General features: G+C 51.5%; 1 protein-coding gene across 1 annotated transcript in view; it reads left to right on the plus strand.

The window, feature by feature from the left end:
* The window catches only part of Trappc12 (trafficking protein particle complex 12), a 69,196-nt gene that overhangs the window by 43,748 nt on the left and 3,473 nt on the right, over window positions 1–21,975 (plus strand). Inside the window, exons 6-9 of the mRNA XM_028883156.2 lie at window positions 2,886–2,998; window positions 13,606–13,678; window positions 15,401–15,474; window positions 19,559–19,657. Coding sequence (XP_028738989.1) covers window positions 2,886–2,998; window positions 13,606–13,678; window positions 15,401–15,474; window positions 19,559–19,657 — 359 coding nt within the window. The remainder of the gene's footprint in view (window positions 1–2,885; window positions 2,999–13,605; window positions 13,679–15,400; window positions 15,475–19,558; window positions 19,658–21,975) is intronic.

Here is a 21,975-nt window from a genome sequence, read left to right on the forward strand (position 1 = left end):
AGGGTAGATTAATGAACTTACTTTTAAAGAACAACTTGTTTAAAATGTTTAACATTGATATAGATTTTAGTTTATGTTTAAAATGTTTTACATTGGTATGGATTTTAGTTGATTGATGCAGACTTGAGGTTAATTTTGTTATACTGTATATGTGTATTTCTATTCTTGTTTGAGGTATTATGTTTAACTCATTTAAAATTGTAATGGATAATTAAAAATAGATTAATAATCAGTCATCTATGATAATCATATTTGTAGCCATGTTAGTTAAGTCTTCTAGGTATACATAGATATATTTCAGATAGATAGGTAATCTTCAAACACTTCATAGACCTAGAGAATATGGCATTTAAATAACTTAAAATTCTGTTGATGTGAGACACAATTGCTCCTGGCTGCACCAATTGATCCCGAGAGAATGTTGGGCTTCTAAGACATTTCCATTTGGAAGTTTGTCTTTTTGGCACAAAATGGCCTACTGGGCAAAGAACTGCCCTTGCCTTGACGGCTGACAGTAAGAATGCAATGCTCTCCTTTCTGGACAAGCGGGACACAAGGAAAGCGACCACTGTACTCTGCCAAGACAGGGTAAGATGGTCTTTCAGAAATCCTGCTTCTGAAAATGGTCTGTCAGATACTCTAGGCCTGTAGCCAATTTGAATGCACCAACAATGCTGAGAAATATTAGGTGACTGTCCAGGCTGAAGGTGTCTTGGTCTACTCTTACAAGAATCCCAAAAGTTGCTTGCATCCATCTACCATTTCTCAGGTACCATTATGTTCCTTCTCAGGTCTTTGATGTGGTTAAAGACTAGATAGTTGTAATTTCCTCAGTTATGATAAAAGATAAGTTAGATATAAAACCTTAAACTCACAAATATAAGATAGATAGGACATCTTCTTTAATATTGTAACTGTAATTCTTGCTTGATAATTGTTTTGTTATATGTAATTTTACCATGTTAAAGTTAAAACCTTCCTTTTTAAAAAAAGAAGAAAGGGGAAGTGCTGTGGATATCATTCTATATAAATAAAACACTGATGGCCAGTGACCAGACAGGAAGTATAGGCGGGACAAAGAGAGAGGAGAATTGGGGAAACAGGAAGAAGGAGGAGAGACACTGCAGCCACCGCCAGGACAAGAAGCATGTGAAGACGCCAGTAAGCCACCAGCCACATGGCAAGGTATAGATTTATAAAAATGGGTTAATTTAAGATATAAGAACAGTTAGCAAGAAGCCTGTCATGGCCATACAGTTTATAAGTAATATAAGCGTCTTGAGTGATTATTTTATACGTGGATTGTGGGACTGCGGGGCTTGGGGAACCTGGAGAGAAGCCCTCCAGCTACAGTTGGTGGTCATTTGGTATCTGCTGCTGAATTCACTTGTGAGAATCTTCGTGTTCGCTGCAGAGCTGTGGCAGTAGTGATACCATCAGGTCTTTGGTAGTAGACTAGATATGCATTGGTAAGAAAACCAGCTCGTGTTTTACAGCTGGACTGAAAAATAAAGGGCTTTTGTCCCTGATGCCACTGGAGCACCTGTGTGCTGGTGAGTATTTTTGTCAGCTACACCACCTAGAGTCACTTAGGAATGAGGGAACCTCAGTTGAGAAAATGTTCCTATCATATTGGCCTGTGAGGTGTTTTCTTGATTGATGCTTGATGTGGGAGGACCCAGCTCACAGTGGCTGGTGCCACCCCTGGGCAGGTGATTCCACATGGCATAAGAAACAAGCTGAGCAAGCTGTGAGAAGCAAGCCAGTAAGCAGCACTCTTTAAACAAAAACAAAAACAAAAAAAAACTTTCTTTTTATTTATTCTTTGTGTCTTTCACATCATGCATCTCTATCCCATTCGTATCTGCCCTCTGCACTTGCAGCCCCCCCCCCAAATAAAATAAAATAAAACTTAAGGAAAAAAAATCTCATCATGGAAGGTGTAGTGTGACACAGCGGGTCACGCTGTAAACCCTTTTATTCATATCTTTACTTGCAAGTGTTCATTGCAAAGAGTCATTGGTCTGGTTTGAGGCCTCTGGTTTCTGCTACAGTATTGATACTGGGCCCTCACTGGGACTCCTCTTGGATACCCTGTTGTTGCCCTGTGTCATGGAGATCCTGCAGCTTTGGGTCTGCAGGACCAGCTCCTTCATAGATGGGGTGGATGTTGGAGTGGGTCAACTCATAACCCTGGTTCTGGGACTGGATAGTTGCAGGGTTGGTCAGGCTAGAAGCTCTCCTGTCCTCACCACCAGGGTGAACTCTGCTGCATTGCCCTGGCTAGTTCACCCTGTGCAGCAGGGAGCAAGGGGCGGGGCCAGTTCTCCTGCTTTCCCAGCCTCAGGGTCGGCTCTCCCACACCTACACCAGGGCCAGCTCCACTGTGTTGTCCGGACGAGGTGTAGGGACCACTCTCCCGAGTGCTGCAGCTGGTGAGGGGCAGGGACAGCTCTCCCACCTGCCACAGGCAGTGAGAGGCAGGTGGAGGGGTACATCTCTTCCCCACCCAACCCGCCATATGGCAGGTGAGGGGCAGGTCCAGATCTCCCATGCTCACATTCTCGGGGTGGTTCACCTGCACCCCAGTCAAGAGGGTCAGCTCTACTGTGCTACCCAGGTGAGGTGTAAGCAACACTCTTCCACAGCCTCTGTCAGCCTCTGACTCCAGATTTCCTGCCCTGAGTTTCCTCGATGGTGAACTACAAGATGTAAGATGAAATAAACCCTTTCCTCTCCCCCAAGTTACTTTTGGTCATGGTGTTTCGTCACAACGATACCCAGAAACTGTAACTCAGACAGCCTGCAAATGCCCCCCTTTGTATAGTCAGAAAACACACACCTTCATAGCGAGCTCATTATCTCATTTCTGATTTCTACTCTAGGTTCCATGGTCCCATTTTCGATGCGCATTCTGCACGCTGAACTGCAGCAGTATCTGGGGAACCCACAGGAGTCCCTGGACCGACTCCATAGGGTCAAGACCGTCTGCAGCAAGGTAACTGTCATGGTGTTCAATCTGCCTTGTCTCGGCACTCACAGCACGCCGTTCTCCACCTGTGCCCCAGGGAGACCATCTCACACCTTCCTCACACACAAGGTCCTAGAACAGTGTGGCCATGGCGTTCATGCCCAGAGCTGTTTGGGGCCTAGAGGATGGTTTGGGGCCTGAAGCCCCTTTTCTTATTCACAGCAGACACATTCTCCGGAGAGTGAGCCAGGCCACTGCTGTGCCAAGCAGAGCACTGTAGCCCTGTGGGATCTTCAGAATGACCCTGGGCAGTGACAGCCATCATTCATGGGACCAATGCTGAGACCAGAATGCTGTGGGACTTGTCTAGTTGTTCCCAGCTGCAAAGTAATTCTTGAATCAACAGAACCTCGAACTGTTGATCGCATTCTGTGACTTATGGAAAAGTTTGGAGCTTAGCAGCTTTGTTATCCACACGTGGGAAACCCTTTGCTCAGAAGCTTCACCTCAGGTTGGGAATGGCATTTTTCTCCAGCCCTCCTCACGGTGGTCCTTGTGGGACCTGTCAGCAAGGGCAGCATGGTGTAATTGTTGAGAAAAGTATGGTCACATTTCTTAAGTCTCTCCTCACTTCCTGGCTTTTCTCATAAAACTGTTGTGGTGTTCCGGGGTCATGACCATAGTCTCCTTGCAGAGTGCGGAGTGACAAGAGCCCCGCCAGGCTGTGCAGAGACGTCCTCACTAGAGCGTGGACAGGGATTCAGGCACTCAGCCCCCTGGCTCCGTATCCACTTCACTGTTCATGCCATAGAGCTAGGCATGGTGTCATGTGTAACCCCAGGACTCGGGAGATTGAGGTGGGCAGAGCACAAGTTCTAAACCAGGTGATGCTGTATATGAGACCACTGTCCAAAAAAACAACCAAAAGCCAGACCCGCTTGCTTGCCTACACTTAACCAACTCTTTCCTCGTGGTAACTCTTCTTATATTGTAAGCACAGTCAAAGCAGGCATGGTGATGCGCACCTGTAGTGTCCATACTCAGGGTCTGGAAAGGAAGAGGCTAAGGCAGGAGGATTGCAAAGGCAAAGCCAGCCTTGACTACATAGCAAAACCCTATCTCAAAACCACAGACTTGGGGCTGTTGAGATAGCTGAGCGGGTAAGGGTGCTTGCCATGAAGCCTGACAGCCTGGTCACCGAAGCAGAGAGGGGAATGGACAGTCTGTGTGTGTTTAGTGTGCCTGTCAGGGCCATGTTCTTATGTGGCAACCAGTTTTATCAGGGTGTCGCTGACTTTCCACAGAGGAGTCCGGTGTTGGTTGTAACTTTTGTCTTTGAGTCATTTGGTGAATTTGCACGTTCGGTTTAAATGGAATCAAGTGTGCCCTGCTGCCGTGACTCCAAAGTCCGTGCCTGTCACTGTCTGCAGATGCCTGTCTTCTGCTTTCTACACCTCTCTCTCTGGTTCTGCAGGCTGTCTGCGCCTCCGGGTCTCACCAGAGCTTTGCAAGCCAGTTGGGAAAGAGCCCACTCCATAGACATTCCTAAGAGCCATTTGCATAAATAGGTGTAATCCATAAACAGTAAGGTCTAATTAGCTTGAGATTAATTTCATTTGCCAATACAGATGAACCACCCCCGCCTCGAAATCCCAGGTAGATTTGGCTTTGGGACACCAGGTGGATAGGCTTCCTTAGCTGCAGCTGGAGTGAGCAGCAGATGAGGCCCTGTCTCCTGCACCCTGAAAAAGAATCGCGTGGGATGTGAGTGTGGCCCGCTCCTCTACTGACGGCTGACGAGACAGCGTGAGAGCTCTGTTCCAGGCAGGGTTGGTGCTTTTGCTAAAAGGGGTTTCTGACAGATGGGCGCACTTGGGTTTGCTGCTTTGCAGCAGACAAAGTTAGAAATGCAGGACAACAGCCACCACTGTCCTCTCACTGTGGGGCTCAGGCAGGCCCACCACCGCCGCCGCCGTCAGCACCCTGGTGGCGTCTGCCCGCTGCAGATGCTTTTCTTGCTCCACTTTCCACCGCTCCTGCAGAGAGCAAATTAACTGTGAGTCAGTCAGAGAAGATGGGACACACAGCAAGTAGAGAGAGTGAGGACTGCTTCATCCATCCGGGCTGCAGGCACACTCCCTGCCCTCCAGGCTCACACTCAGCACCCCACCCCCACCCCCGTTCCGTGCCTCCCTATGAGTAGGTTTGCAGGATGGATGCCCTGATGGGGCTCACAGTAGAAATGTGTTGTAGGGTATTATTTTAAGCTGTGTTACTTTTGTTTATGTTGCATTTGTTTAACTCGGTGAGGCTGTGTTACTGTGCCTGTCTAAAACACCTGACAGATCTAATAAAGAGCTGAACAGCCAATAGCAAGGCAGGAGAGAGAGAGATAGGTGGGGCTGGCAGGCAGCAAGAATATATAGAAGGAGAAATCTGGGCGGAGAAGAAAAGAGATGGAGGTGTGAAGGAACAAGGAGCCAGGGAAGGAGGAGGAATCAGGGGCCAGCCCATACCCAGCTACACAGCAAGCCCCAGAATAAGAGTAAGATTTACAGAAGTAAGAGAACAGACAAAGTCCAGAGACAAAAGAGCGACCGGATAAGGTAAGAAAAGCTAGTTAGAAATAAGCCAAGCTAAGGCTGGGAATTCATAATTGAGAATAAGTCTCCGTGTGTGATTTATTTGGAAGCTGGGTGGCGGGCCCTCCAAAAGAGCTAAAACACAACCAACAACAGAAATGTAGTTCAGAAACCTCTGAATGGCGCCATTACAAACCCCAGGACATGGACAATAAAGCCACTGGGCACTGCCACACCAGGATGGAATCTTGGTGCACCAAGCCTGGGCCCCGAGACTGAAAAGGGACGCACAGGCTTTCCGGCTAGGAAAATGTCCTCCATTGAGCCCCTGTGCCTTCCTTTTCCCAGCACAAACATTCCCTCAGTCTGATGTGAGTGGGAAGGAAAGCAGCCCTCCTCTTCTGTTCAGATGTAAAGGTTCATCGACTGTGAGAGCGCTTTGGAGTCGCACTGAACGGGTGGGAACATCCAGCTGTCCATCCTGACCAGCCCTGGCCTGCTGTGCTGGGCGATGCAGCTTGTGGCCTGGACTAGTGACCACTCAGTGCTGGAGCAGTGGATGCTCCATGTGTAATTCAGGTGCCCAGGAACACCCTGAGACCCCTCTTCCCTGCGGGAAGCCTACATCCCAAAGGCCGGATGGTGAAGGCAGGAAGGCCTCCCTGTTAGTCAGAACCGAGGTGTATGTAGCAAGTGTAGACACCTGCTGAGCCCCTCCTCAGGTAACTGTAAAACTCAAAGCAGGGACCTGGGTCCATTCAGTATATAGAAGTTGCGGGTTGCCTTCTTAAGTCCTGTGGCAGGCAGGTGGTAGTAGCTGTAAACAGATTCCAGCAGTGTGCCAGAGTCATTCCAGGCATCATTTCCCCTGGGACACACAGCTTTCCTGTGCTGTGGGTGTGTAGGGATAGTGGTCTGCATTGTGGGCATGGAGTGTCACCAAGATCCAGGCTGTGTCCAGGGCATCTGGAAGAGCCCCTGTGCTTTAGTGGCCTCCTCATCAGAGAGACAGCTTCCTCCTAATGCTTGCCCACTCAGTTCCGAGTTCCTCTTCCCGTGACTGAAGTTGATTGCAGTGGTGAGCTCGTGAGACACCCAGCGAGGGATACATTTTAGGATGTGCCGATTGAATGAACTGAAATTCCACAGTGTCTCAGCTCACTGCTCCTCCTGGGATGAAGCCCTAAATTGAAATCTGTGCAAGGTAACCTTGACTCAGCTGTACGTTTGTGATCAGCTGCCACCTAGCAGATTACTCTCTGGCTCAAAGCACTTTCTTTCGTTTTTGATTAGTGGGTTAATTGCACCTGTTGATGGGTTAGGGCACTGTATTTCCATGCATGCAGATGTCGCCTCTGTTATCAGCCCTTTGCCCACCTCTGACACCCGCACACTCAGATCTGTCTCTGGCTTCCACCTGGGGAGTTAACAGGCCATGCTGCCCTCCCGTTCCGTCGATGTTGCTGCAGGAGACAGAATTCCATTCTCCCTGAACACTCAGCTGTGTGAAGATGCCACGTGTCCTCTGCCCGCTCCGTCTGTGGGTGGGCAGAGCTGTAGGAATGTGGTGCCTGTGGGACAGACAGGTTCCATCCCCTTTGGCTCTAGAATTGTCATTCATTACCACTCTACCGAAAATGAAGGAGACAGAAACTTCAAGGGAACGAGCCTATTCAAGGTCAGCCCTGAAGGAGGCCAGAGACTCTTCAGATCTGTCAGCGGGTGGGAAGGGCCATAAGGGAGATGGGTCTGGGCTGCAAGTGCCCAGGCTGGGGGGCGGGGGGGGGGGTCTCTCCAGAGGCCTTTTCCTCCTAAACGGTCTCCTGGATCTTGATCTGAAGCCGGCGTCTGTGTTTGCTCCTCAGGTCAAGACAGTTACTTCTCTGTGAGTTGGTTCATATGAACTAAGGGGAACAGGGCCCTACAGAGTCAGTAAATGAGGAGAGAACAGATGTGGTGGGGAGGTAAAAGGAAGTGAAATGAGGGGAAAGGTGGAGGAGACAGGCAAGTCCCCTGGAAGCCACCCCTTCAAAACAAGCTTGTCATTCTGGACATTGCCGTCCACACTGTTCAGTCTGGCAGTTCTGTTATCAGGTTTTGTTTGTTTGTTTGTTTAAAGATTTATTGATTTTATGTATACAGTGTTCTGTGTGCATGTACACCCGCAGACCAGAAGAGGGCACCAGATCTCATTACAGATGGTTGTGAGCCACCATGTGGTTGCTGGGAATTGAGCTCAGGACCTCTAGAAGAACAAGCAGTGCTCTTAACCTCTGAGCCATCTCTCCAGCCCCTGTTTTCAGGTTTTTTAGAAGACTCCCACTCTTGTTTTTCACAGTGATTGTGATAATGGATTTAGGGCAGGGATCCATCTTGGGAAGCTGCTTAAAGAAACCAGTGATAAAATCAGAAAAGGAGCCCTTCTTTAACCCGGTGGCCACACCAGGAAGAGCAGAGCCCATGGCTGAGTCTGTCTTCAAAGTGGCCCCAGTGTTAGCAGCACAGAGAAGCCAGGGCAAGCACATGATTCCATAGCAGCAGCCTGTGTGGTCTGTGGCTGTGGTCCACGTGGTATCGCCTGGGGCCAGAGTCTCCGGATTCACCATGTATTGCTTTAGATTGACACCAAAACCATCCCCTGCCGCAGGGGGACTTTCAGTCCTTTGTCTGAAGTTCATCCAGGGGATCTGTTGGTGGTGACTCTAGTCCGTCAGAAATGGGAATGTCACTCCATTTCCTCCTGGTCTGCAAGGCAGTGACAGCCTGGTGGTGTCACCAAACCCACAGGTTTCCTGTCTGGACCACCTCCAGGGCGGTTCTCGTTCCAGGTGTGATGGATGGCTCCACTGCGCCTGGAGCGCGCCACAGGTGGCTCCCTCACACTGTCAGGTGTTGCTGTTTGTTCATAAGAGCAAGCACACGCGTGCATACACACACACACACCGCACATACACACACACACATACCACACACACACCACACACACACACACCACACACCTACACACACACCACACACCTGCACACACCACACGCACACACACCACACGCACACACACACACCACACACGTATATACCACACGCACACCACACCACACACACACACCACACACGCACGCGCACGCGTATGCACACACACGCTCCTTGCTTGCATGTCCTCATTTGACAGAAAGGAAGAAGCCCAGAGCATGGCCTGTCTTGGAGGTCCCAGCGTCACCTCCACCTGTTTCTGGTTGTTAAGAGTCACAAAGTCCAGCCCTTGAATTCTGTGCGCTGAAGTGAGAAAGTGTTCTGTGTTTTAAGTATTACACCTTGGCAGGTTGTCTGGGATCTGCTGTTCTTAAGGATGAACAGGTCCTTGGCATGCTAGGGGGGAACCCTGCCCTCCACCACTTCTCCCTGACAGTTCCTGGTGTGAGCTCATGACTCCAGGAGAAGCCGAGGGTCGGGTGTCTGGAGAAATCACTCCCCTCGGGCCTCAGTGTAGTCCACAGCTCTCGCCCTCCTCCACCATCTCGCACAGCTTGCTGAGAAAGCTCCCAGAAGTTCCAGAGACCCACTTACTATTATCAGTCAGCAGTTGTTAACCTCATTGCTCCCAGATCACACATCTCCAAACCTTTTCTGTTTGCTGCAGGGACAGAGGCAAAAAAAAAAAAAGACCACAGGAAAAATCTGAGGCAGTGGAGCAGTTTTTATTTTTTTTAATTTCTTGTTGTAACTTTGTGTAATTAATTTTCCCTCGGCACTTTTAAAGTTTACAAAACACTACAAGTAACATTCTCCATGGTGCCCTGTAGTCTGTAATGCAGGCGAGAAGAGTGTGTTGGGGCTTCCAGATAAGGAAATAGGAATTAGAGATGATAAGCTTAAGTCATCCTGAACCTTGAAGCAGCGTCCTCCTGTGCCCAAAGTCACCGCTGTGATGTGCCTCGCTCTGACAGGGCGTGCAGGGCTGGTGGAAGAGGAGCTGTCTGTGTTCTGAACTGACAGTGTTCATCTGTAGAACGTGACTCCCTGTAGTTTACAGACAGCTTCCTGAGCTGAGAGTGGGGTGTGCAGCCTTTTCCACACAGACACCCCATTCGCCCAGGTGGACACACCCACATTCTCCTTGTTACTTCGTCCTGTCTGGTCACTGTGTCCTTGATGGCCATTCTGCCCTGTGCAGTGTGTGATCACTAAATCTCAGGTCACTCTGCCGTGTGGTGCCTGGTCCTGTGAGGTCACTGTCCCGTGCTTCATTTTGCCTCGCATGGTAAGTGGTCCTGTGAGGTCACTCTGCCCTGTGCTGTGCCCTGTCCCTCTGTCTCCTCTGCCCCAGACCTTCCTCATCTTTCACGGGGACTTTGAGATCCACAGCCTACCAATGTCTTTCCCTCACCTGTTCCTACAGATGATTAACCACTTACACTTCTCAAAGCCACATGATGTTCCTGTCCCCAAGGTGACCCATCCAAAAATCTCCGAGATCTCAGTAGAGACAGCCTGCGTCACCTCAGACCCTGCTGTCCCTTGACCCTGCTGGCTGCTTTCTCTTGCCGGCCCCCAACGGGGGACTGAGCTGCAGATAGAGGGCTGTGACACCTCTTTTCTGAGCCTAGTCCTCCAGCTGCGCTAGGCTGTCTTGGCACCGTCCTCAGGCTGGAGCTCTGTCCTCCGCTTTCTCAGTTCCTGTCAACAGGGAGTACTCGGGTGTCTGTCACCGGCGCCTGAGCCTCAGGCTCCTTGTCTCTGCAGTGGCAGATTGCAGGCCCAAGGCTGTATCTCTGAAGGACGGTGGAGCCCAGACCTGCCCACATGGCCAACAGGACACCCAGATACCTGAACACAGCCCCGCCCCACCCCTCCCGGGGCTGTACTGCCCCATCCCCTGGACGGCACCCAAGGGACCTCCTATGAGCACCACCTGGGTCTGGCCCCCGGGTTCTGACCACATGCCAGCAGGGCCTCAGCTGGGAACTGCTCTGCCCTCTGAGAGTCTTATAAGCCATTAACTCTTTATGAAGTGTTGTCTCAGAACAGAGTTGAGCCGCGTATGGTACACAACAAAGCCTTAACTACTTGGGGGCTAAGGAAGGAGGAACACTTGAACCCATGAGTTCAAAACCAGCCCGGGCCGTGTTGTGAGACCTGTTTTGAGAGGGGGGAATAAAGCCCCCCCTCCCTTTTTTAAATTACAAAGTAAGCTATCCTAACCTGGGGCCGGAGCTTCTGTCCCCTGGGGAGCCGTGCCCTGGATTAGAAGACAGCCGGGTCCTGTGGCGTTGCTCGCCAGCACCTTTGACTGGGCCGTGTGTCGTCCAGAGTGTCCTCACCAGTCATGGGTGGTTCTGGTGTGGGAGGGCCAGGACAGAGGAAGACGAGGCTTCAGGGTGAAGGGGCTAATGGGCCTGCACAACCGTGGATCCTGTTGTCCCCCAGACGAGGTGGGCATTGGCTACAGTGTACGCCTTATTTAAATTTGGTAAAGCTGGAAGAGACCCTTTCACCTTCAGGTTTATCTAATCAAATACAGTAGAAATGCCAGCCGTCCTCTCGGAGTCCTGGGTCAAGTCGATAGCATTCTGCCCCCCCCCCCCCATGCTTTCACGGAAACCTCTGCCTTCAGAGCGTGTTCCAGAACAGCCTGGGCATTGTGCCTGCTGGGTGGGAGGGGTCTGGTTGATACTTGTTCTCTGGTTCTTACGTCCAAGGTGAGAGAGACCTGGTGAGGGGGGGGCAGCCACAACGTAGTCACAAGTTCAGCCTTTCCCTGCAGTATCCACGTCTCCTAAATGGTGCAGGTATGGCCACCGAGGGTCAGAAACCTGCACTGAACATACCCTTCTCGTGTCTGAAGTCAGAACCTTAGATGGCTGTCCTTCCCACAGATATCCAAGCCCCTTCGTGGCCTGGGACACTGCAGACCCTGGAGCTTTTCACAGTACCCCTCACCCACCTCACAGGAGCAGAGAGAGGCTGCGACCTGCTCCAGTTCCTCCCGCTGTATGCAGATGCATGCTATGCTAGTTACCTTTCCTAAAAGTACTGTGGCCCACCACCCATCATGAACCTCTTAAGGGAAAATGTTTGTTTTGATTCATGGTTTTAGAGAGTCCAGACTAGTCACTTGGCCCGTGTGCCTCAGCAAAGCATCACAGGAAGATTGTGTGGCACAGGCTGTTCCCTTTGTAACAGATAAATGGCCGGGGACCAGATGGTCCCAAGGACCTTTCCCCAGTGCCCACTTCCACCAGCCAAGCCCTGCGTCCTGAGCTTTCTAGAACCTCACAGTAGGGCCACCAGCTTGGGACATGAGCACTAACCAGCGAGCCTACTGGGACCACAGCGCGCGTTGGAAAAGACGATTCCCCAGACTGTCACAAGGCCAGGAGAGTCAGAGCAGGCCGAGTCCTTGTTGGCTCTGCCTTTGCTACCCGCACTGCCGATGGCTTCTGTGCCGCCCCCCACACTGCAGTGGGAAGCCCCTCCTGGTCCCCTGCACTGCCGATAGCTTCCGTGTGCCGCCCCCACACTGCAGTGGGAAGCCCCTCCTGGTCCCCAGTTCTCTCTGCTGAGGTTCCTCTGAAATGTCAGTTTCCACCCGCCCCATGGGTGCAAGTGAGCTATCCAGGGATACAGCCTTCCCCCAGGCCTGAATGCCCAGTACAGAGATCTGAGACGGGTGAAGGGGTAGTTCTAGAACATGGAACTGTGCACACAGACCTCTCCACACCCCTCATACCCACAGAACTGTCCGCTTTCCTTCTGTGTACGGGTTTTTCTAGATGTAAATGCCAGCCTTTGTCCTAATTCACTGAGCTCTCAGACTGAATCCTGAGTGCTGGTGCCCTCTGCTGTCCCTTATCCCTCCCTTTCTTCCCAGGCTCCCTCCACTCCAGCCTGAGGGGATTTAAGACTTTATTCCCTGTCAGTTTCTGGCTTCATGATTAGCAAATTAGCGGGGGAAATGTCATTTGATCTAGTTTGAACTGGCTTGCTTCTCTCCAAGGTCACAGTCTTGAACCCCATGTCTGTCCCCTGAATTTCTCAAAGGTCAGTCTTGAATCCTACGTGTATCTCAAGTCACAGTCCACAGCTAATTATTCTCTTGGTTGTACAAATTCTGACTTTATGAAGGAGAATACCCAGGGTGGCACAGGTCCGTGGGGAGAGAGGACACTCAGTGGTGTCCTCCACTGCCCGCCGCCTCCTGGAGGGTAGGCACTGGGGTGATGTCACCCAGCAGGGTGAGAGAGAGGTTTTTCCACAGAGCAGACAGAGTGCATGAGAACCTTTTCCACTAACATTCTCCCCATTTTTCTCCCACACATAGTCTTTACTCTTAACACACATTCTCATCCTGCCCTTCAGGATATAATGATAATAAATCAATAAAGTAATAATAATAAACCCTCTCCCCAAGCCACAGGGGCCATAGTGGCTTTTCTTTCTGGGAAAACCCAAAAACAGAAGAAATGATGGAAAGGTTTTAACCAAACAATTAAAAACTATGTGCCAGGTGGTGGTGGCAGCGGCGCATGCCTTTAATCCCAGCACTCAGGAGGCAGAGGCAGGCGGATCTCTGTCAGTTCGAGGTCAGCCTGGTTTACAGAGGGAGTTCCAGGACAGCCAGGGCTACACAGAGAGACCCTGCCTCGAAAAGCAACACAAACTATGCAAAGTGGCAACATGAGCGTTTGATGGGATCAAGCTACAGGCCCAGGGGTGCCCCGGAGGAAGGGAGCTGCTGTTCCCACACAAGTTAATCGCCCTGGTAACACATCTGATGCTTTTCATGAAAAGAAAAACTGAACGCCCACTGTGTTCAGTGTCTGAAAAGTGGCTTTGAGTCTCATAAGCCTAAACTCCACCTTCGGGGGAGGGGGGGGGCTGCTTTTGTCATCAGCTCCAAGTAACTGGCAGTCATCCCAGCCCAAAGGACACGTCTGTGTGAGCATTCCTCAGCTGACTGGTTTTCACCAGAGAAATTGGCTGGGTCTAGAACATAGGATGACAGTGTGGACAAATCCACTCACAGTTTGTTGACCTTGTTTGAAATGACTGCAGATCCTGGCCAACTTGGAGCAAGGCTTAGCTGAAGACGGCGGCCTGAGCAGCGTCACCCAGGAGAGCAGGCAAGGTGAGCATTCCCCTTGTGTTCACGCTCTTGGGGGTGCAAGGCTCAACCCTACAGATGCTTCTCACTCTTCACCCATCTCCCTTGTCGATGTGTGATAGTTGTACCCTGGGTAGATGAGAGGAAGAACAGGGGTTAACCCCAATGATGAGAAATATAAATTGGTTCTGAGATTGACCCGACCCAGCCATTGGTGCCCTCGGGACTTTTCATTTGCCTAGCGGACCTGCATGGCGGGAGGGAGCCAGTGAGGAGGGAAGGGAGCCGTGGCATGCACTGTTAGTGGTGAACATTCTGATCTTTCGTGTTTTTTTGGAAGTTACCTGTGGACTGCATGAGCATGCCTCTGAGAAGGTCGTGTCTCATCTGTTTCTTTTTGCTATAATGAAATACCCAAATCTGGTTAAGTTATAAAGAAGAGAGTTGTATTAGACTCACAGTTCTGGAGTCTGGGACATCCATGAGTTGGTGCTGGCATGTGGTGGGGTCTTCTGCGTTGTAGCAGGAAGTGGGTATCACATGGCTCTTTTATAAAACCACCAATGCCATGGTAAGCCCTCGCCTCAGGACCTCATCTAAGCTCCCAGTGCCCTCCCTAAGGCCCCTACTTCAAATACCATCAACATGTGGCTTTAGGGATTATATCCCCAATATGTGAACTTTGTGTACACGTTTCTACCATAGCAGTTTTTCTGGCTACAGTGTGGTGAGTACACTAGCAAGGAGCCAGTTCCTTTGAGGAAGTTTATGACTCCCTGGGTTTGAAGGGCCAAGTGTGTATGTGTGCTGTGTGGGTGATTGATAAGTGGTGTATGTACACGTGTGTGACTTGGGATGTTTGTGTGTGTGCATTTACATGGGTATATCCTGTTGGTAACTAGACTGAAACCCAGAGGCATGGATGTGTTGGCTGATGCAAGCAGTATAGTCTCCAACTCAGCCCTTACTCCTGACGACCTCAGAAATCATCAGTCCACCCTCCACTCACATCAGATGTCTGTGAAGGGATCATCCCAACCCCAGTGAGTTCAGAGCCAGTTTGAAAACCAAAGAAGAAATGGTCAGTGAAGGTTCTGAACCAGCAGATGGCTGATATCAGAAGTGAGCAGAGATGTGCAGTTCACTTGTCTGCTGCCTGGACAGCCACGGGTACTGGCCTTATCCTGTTTTCAAGTGGGAGTGCTTCTCTCCTTTCAGGTAGCACTTCTGTGGTCACTACCAGTGTCCACCCTCACCAAAGCCTGTGAAGAAGGCTGACCAGCATTGTTCCCTTCTGAGACTAAAGGCCTGGGGAAGTGGTCAGTTCCAGGCCGCAGGGACTAAAACAGCCACCAAGGCCTGCCTGACCTCTCCATAGCCACCGGACATGAGCAGGGTGTGTGTGCATGGATCAGCTGCCACCCTGGGCAGCAGAGGTGCTGTGTCTGCATCAGGCACACTCGTAGGTTTAGGGTTCTGGCGTGGAAGTGGGCTCCCAACTACTGCTTTGTCCCCTGTCTGTCCTGCATCTGTGCAGGTGGTCTCCTGAGAGCCCACTCTGGTCCATCCCACTGAGAACACGGTCTTTTGTCTCCAGGGCAGCATACAGTGAATAAAGATTCTGGGTGAGACCTAGTGGGGTTAGGCTGGGGGCTGGGGACTTTGAAATCAGTACTCAGGGCGCAGCGTTTGCCTGCTTGCACAAACATGCTTGCTTGTGCGTGCTCACACCTCTCTCTCCTGCAGCCTCTGTTCAGCTGTGGAGGTCGCGCCTGGGCCGTGTGCTGTATTCCATGGCAAACTGCCTGCTCCTGATGAAGGTAGGTGGGCAGCTGAGCTCTAGAGCACCTTGTTCTAGAAGATACTGTCAGCAGGAGACTGCAGGGAAGTGCTGTGCATTCCACAGGCCTGACGAGGAAGTGGGCCACGGGCCTCGGCAGTGTTGAGCGTGGCCTAGATTGCTCAGTAGAGTTGACTCACACTTGGGGGCCAAACTTGTCATTTTGAAATTCCACAGAAAACTGTTTATGTTACTGAATTTAATTGAGCAGGCCTAGGTCTAAATGGTCTAATTAAAACTGCTCATTCCACCCGTTTTCCTCTGAACTACATCCAGAAAAGTGTCCTTTGTTCTCCTGGTTTTAGTGTGAGGGTCATTTTTTTTTTTTTTTAATGATTGACGGTTTTGACGTCTGAAGGCAGGCTTTCCCACCACACCCCCTTGTGAGGAGGTCACCCCAGGCTTTCCACCTGAGGAGCCAGTGTGGACCGGGGAGCCCAGCCGCGCCGTCAGTCAAGTGTCTCCTCCCCACGGGCCCTGCCAGCCAGGCTTCCCTCTCATCCCCAGTACATCCCGCGCCTGGCTTGCCTCCCGCCCAGGGCACGGGTGGCCTCGCTGCCAGCTGCAGGCACGGAAGCTGCCACAGAGTCTGTCAGCGGCAGATGCCCGGAGCAGCGCCGTTAACACCTTCCGAGCTGTGGTGAGACAGCTCATCACTCCTCCCACGGCCAAGGTCATCCTGCGCTGACTGAGCGGCCGCCAGTGGGCATGTTACCAAGTGGAGGAGCGTGCTCCTCCACGGGACCACGTCCTTGGGTTTGGCAGGGAGAAGTGTGTGGCGGCCGCCCAGCTATAGGAGAGTGTGCATCCTCTGCACCTCTGCAGGTGTGTGATTGTGACTCTGGGTGCAGACAGACAGGCCAGGCTCATTCTCTGGTAGGTGACCTTCACACAGGAAGAATGGGTGTCCTAAGATCTCTCCCAGCCCCGGGCCTCACAGCTTTTTCCTACTTTTTAACACATTACAGTTTTCAGAAGTTGTGTGTCTAACACATTTGCACAGGGCCTATTGTCTGTAGGGCCACGCCGTTCCTGGTCTCCCCCCCCCATGACATCATTGCAGAGCCCGCCCCGTGGTCTCCCCATGTGATGTGCTGCAGCCTTTAGCCAGGGAAGGGCTGATTCCTCCGCCCCCACTGCACCCTACGCTGGCCTCTCCCTCAGCACTGCTGTGCCCAGGGGCAATCTTAGAAGCCGCAGTGAGCATCCATCCCACCCCGAAAGTCTCTTGGTCACCAAGTGTTGTTAGGCATGCAGCTTTGGTGCTGCCCAACCACGAGCGGCAGATCCTCAGGGAAGGAGGTCCCTGCTTTGATGTCGGGCGCTCGGCCGCTTGCATTTCTGAGATGCTCTGTTTGGAAATGGTGTAACAAAAATGCTTTTCTTTGTTTTCCTGCAGCAGTGATAACCACCACCAACGTAGGCACAACATCTGACTGTGTCACCCTGTCACTCCAGACTCAGTACAGGACAGACGATCATATTTTAGAAATACTTCCACAATGGGTGTAATTTAAGTTATAAGTTTGGTTTAATCTTTTATTTTAATGAGTTAGAGTGAAAGAAATGTTTCAAGTGGACGCAGCAAGTCTATATGTTCTTCTGCCATCTAGTGGGCACAACCGGCATTGCCGCAGTGGCTGGGAGCATGGCTGGCGCCTGTGTGCCCGCTAACAATGACTCGGTTAGTCAGCTTTTAGATGATAAGAAATTTGGTTATATGTTCCAGTTCTGAGTGCCCCACAGTACATTGTCCGGGACGCTTGCTTGCAAGACAAAGCCCTCTGTTCGTAAACGTGACTGGAGTGAACCTGCCTGGTGGTGTACCTCCCTTGGACACTCCCTAGCTCCATGTCCCCATGCCTCCCACACAACACCACCACCTGTTGTGGCTAGAATGCTTCTGCCCGCACACGTGGGGGTGTCTGTTATTTCTTTTCAAGGGGTGTGGCTAGAAGAGTAGATTGGACACTCCAAGACGCTGTTGTTGGCCTCATTCCTTTAAAGCGGCCCAGCAGGTTCCAGGAATGAGTGATTTCACTAAATTGTAACCAGCTAGAAAGCACCCAGCACCGCTCTAAGCGTCCTCTAACAGGCACGCCCTAACCACCGAGGCTTGTTGACATCTGCAAACACTGATGCCTCTGGCACCTGCCCGCTGATCCCTTCTCTGCTGCTACTTTCCCAAGCCTGTGGGTCTACCCTGCCTCCCAGGAGAGCAGTAAAACTCCATCAAAGCTGGACATGGACAAAGCACACCTTTTTAATCCCAGCACTTGGGAGGCAGAGGCAGGGGGATCTCTGAGAGATCAAGATCAGCCTGGTCTACGTCACTTATAGGCTGTACAGAGCTAGACAGTTTTAAAAAAATTATAACAGGTATATTCAGGTGTGTTTAAGCATGTTTCTTTCCTGCTGGGCCATCCTCAGTATCATGATCCCCTGACTCCAGGCGCCAGTCATACAGCCTAGGCTCCTAGCAGGGCTTGTTACCCAGGCATACGGCCCTTCCTTGCTCCTGCCCTGGCCCTGTCCACAGCTGTCTATCAGATGCATCAAGAGCAAAATGGAGCACAGGTCATGACCGCAGTGATCAGGTGCAGCACTGTGACGTGGAGCCAGCGACACTCAGCGCAGTCTGCTTTTGCTCACTGAAACCAAATGTAAGGGTGACAGCAGGATGGAGCTTAGGGCCGTGACTCTCCTGCCCCTCTGTGGAGCAGCCAGACCCCAGGACAATGGTCTGAAAGCAGGTCCACAAGCAACACAAGACAGCGTGTTCTCTCAGCCCTAACCCTGGCTTCCAGAGTGAGGTGCTGCCACAGCCTGCTCTGTGGACACGCATGGTACACGGACACAGATGCACCTGCGCACACTCACATGCACCTGCTGGCACGTGAGGAGTAAGGCAGCCTGGCCGCGGGCAGCAGTGATGCGGTGGGAGAGGAAATCAAGGCATGTGGGCTCTGGCTCCTTGTGAGCATCAGGCCTTGAATAAAATTAGTTTTAACGAGCTGCACTTGAAGGTACCAGACTGGAGAGTCGTCTTTTTTTTTTCTCTCTTTTTTTTTTTTTCCCCTGCCAAACTGGAATTTTACTCATCGTCTGTCTTTTAACCTCCCAATTAGCAAACTCAGTAACTGTAGTCCCAGTCTGGAGGAAACAAAGTTTACAATACAGAAATGAAATACCTTCCCGAATTTTATGGTTAGGAGAAAATTAGCAGTGATGGCCCTGGGCTGGTGACCATGAGCTGTAACCAAGAGGCCATAAGTGTTCAGCACAGCTCACGCCACAGAGCTTGCTCAGGTACTCGGCTACAGAGGATGCAGGAAGAGCTGACCTCGGAACCTTGTGATGGGCAGCACCCGAATCTCTGAGAACAACTCTCACACCTTTTGTTGCTGTAGACCAAAAGTGGAGGTGGACGCTATGTGGGTGGTAGGCAGACTTTGCCTCGAGGAGGGGCTGCAGGCAGGGTTGGCGTGTGGCCACCATTAGGAAAGCACACAGAGCTGGAGCACGGGAAGACAAAGGCTCTGCAGAGTGCAGACACCAAGCTTGCGGCACCTCACTGCCTCTGTGCACTTGTCTCTGTAGAGCAGCAGGAGCTACACGTGCATTCTAGGAAGCGGTGACATCCACGTGCCCTCACGGTCACAGCAGAGTTGATTGGGAGGCTGTTTCCATACAGGTATTCCACCTCAGTATCTAGTGCAGAAAATGCTTGAGACATTTTCAAAGTATGGCTTCTATGTTTGCAGGATGGGACGGTACAGAACCACAAGTCCTTACAACAGCTCTGCCAGAAAAGAGCTAGGGACCCAGTGTGGGGACTTCTGACTTCTGCTTAGGTGGGAGCAAGAAGCAGCCTTTAGGCCTAAGCTAGGTCCAGAGCCCCTGTGATGACAGGAAGATGTGCGTCACACAGAACTCAGTCCTCGCCCCACCACCATCAGAGGGAGGGAGGGGTTCCGCACTGGCCCGCTGCCTCCACAGCTCTGTGTGTGTGTCTGTCTGTCTGTCTGTCTAGCTCACGCCATGCTTTTGGTCTCTTGCCACAGGACTATGTGCTCGCCGTAGACGCTTACCGCGCAGTTACCAAGTACTACCCGGAGCAGGAGCCACAGCTGCTGAGTGGCATTGGCCGCATCCTCCTCCAGGTACCAGCCACACTTCCGACAGCCTGAAAGCTGAATATGGCAGCTGCAATCCAGCTGAGTTGCCTGGAAGTTCTGTCCCTCAGAACTTACACAAATAGGGATTCATAAAATACTTCAGTTCAAATTAACGTGGCCACTCAGGTGTCCTTTGCAATGATTCCTTTGGATGTTGCACTTAGGGACGTCTGCCAACCTGCAGCTGTTCTGTCGAGGGAACACCCAAGTGCACCCTGACACAGCGGCTGCAGTAACCACTGCAGAGGCTCAGCCGCCCTCAGCAAGGCTCTCTAACGTTTGGCACGTCTTCCTGTCAGTTCCAGGGTCGTGATCTCCCATTGCAGGCTGCCCAGCGTATGGGCCCTGTGTGTCTATCTCTTGAGAGCCTCTGAAGGTGGGAGGGGCAGGACAGCTAATGGCAAGAGGAGAGAGAGCCAGCTACACAGGCACATGTCACAGGAGTCGATCACTGCTACACTCCCGACCTCACAGGCAGCCACATCTAAACAGCATCTCCGCCTCTTCCTGCCCCTCGGAGTCTGGGACTCTCAGGTGCCAAACCCTCTGTCCCGGCTCCTTAGCAAGGCCCTCCTGCTTGGAAGACCCAGGACCCAGGAGGGAACACTGAACTGTACTGGTGCAGAGTGCGGAATTTGATAGTTTGGGGGCAGGCCCAAGGATGCGTGTCCCTCATAGACCACATCTCCACAGCGAAAGCCATGTAGCATAAGGAAGGGTAAATGCTTCCGGATGACTTCATTACTGAGCTGGAGCTGATTAATGTTGAGTGCATGGGAGGATAATGGAAAAGGGAGCCCTTGCTCCCTCTTGAATTCAGTCTGCAAATCCGGGGAGGGCCGTGGCTCTCTGGTGTTGAAAGCCTGTGGGTGAAAGGTGTCAGCCAGTGCTGTCCCTGGGGGAGAAGAGGGGTGGCGTCCTCAGCAGATGGAGAGAGGACAAAACATAAGGGCAGTAGGTTTGCTGTGTAGCAGGACCCGGCTGCTCAACCTTGGGGGCTGCGGCAGGCCAGTGCTGCTCCTCAGGATCCAAGACAGGAGAGCCACAGTCCTCCGGGTGTGGTGCTCCAAATGAGAGCGGAAGTATCCCCTTGGGCCAAGGTGTCAGAGCCCAGAGGGTTAGACCTTCAAGGCCAGGATGCCTGGGCACTGTTGAGCTCGACCTGCACGAAGTGTGGTGCTGGCATCTGCGTCTTGCCTGCCCGTTCTCTTGCCCTCGGTGCACAGGAGTCACTGGCCAGCCTCCCTCTGCAGCCATCCCAGCAGACTCGGGTCCTCATCGGCACGGCATGGCCAGGCTTAAGATACCTGGTCATCCCACCCTGATGGGTGAGCAGAGTGAGCCTCTCTGCAGCCATTTCTGTCTGAGGGTGTGAAACCAAATGTAGATGTACTCACATGTTCTCAGAGGCCATCCCTGGCTCCTGAGTCTAGGAAAACACAACAGAGAAATGGAAAATCAGACACTGATCCAAACAAGGCAGGGCACTTAGCATTACAGTGCTAAGGAGCGGGAATAGAAGTAGTTCACTGTAAACAAATGTGCAGAGGCCTGAGGGGAAATTTTGGTAGCATCCAGGATGGACTGCACCAACCAAGGTGAAGTAAGTGATAGACAGTGGGCTCCTACATAATCTCACACAGGTGAATTTGGATATTGACATGCACCTTCTCCATTGACTTCACACTTACATTTAAATTTGTTTTTAAGGTTTTTCTAAAATATTAATGTGACTTAAGAATAGATGAGCCACTATTTTATCATCCCCACAATTGCTGGACCACAGAGGAAGAGAACTTTGACAAGTACAAGTGCCCCAGAGGCACATGCCCCTCCCCTGGCCTCTCCCGGGTCTCCTGGCCACAGACCTGTTGTAACTCCTCGGGGTGTTTTATTCTGAAGAGCGGTCTTCATCCCTCCTGAGATGGGCATAGAGCAAGTCTGGCTGTGAGCACGGGGTCACCTCTGTACACTGTGCCATTCATGTAACAGCTGGAGACCCAGCTCAGGCCTGCAGCATAATAAAGGGCTTGTTTTTGATTCAGTTCCCAGATGTGAGGGAACTCTTAATGCCTTTGCCGGTCCCCACAGGCGTGAGTGCCTCCTGCCCACATCCCCGCCAGCCCTCAGAAAGGCCAGGTGGCGTCTGCATATTTGAGGCTCTCAGGCCTGTGGATGTCTCCATCACACACAGCATCCTGCAGACCATGTGTGCCTTCTGCTCAAAAAGCAGGCGGGTGGTGGCTAGCAGGAGGGAATTGGACATGAGAGGGATTCCACATTGAGGAAGCCCGTTCTCAGAA

The sequence above is a fragment of the Peromyscus leucopus genome, chromosome 22 (genome assembly GCF_004664715.2).
Source record: "Peromyscus leucopus breed LL Stock chromosome 22, UCI_PerLeu_2.1, whole genome shotgun sequence".
In the NCBI taxonomy this organism is placed as follows: domain Eukaryota; kingdom Metazoa; phylum Chordata; class Mammalia; order Rodentia; family Cricetidae; genus Peromyscus; species Peromyscus leucopus.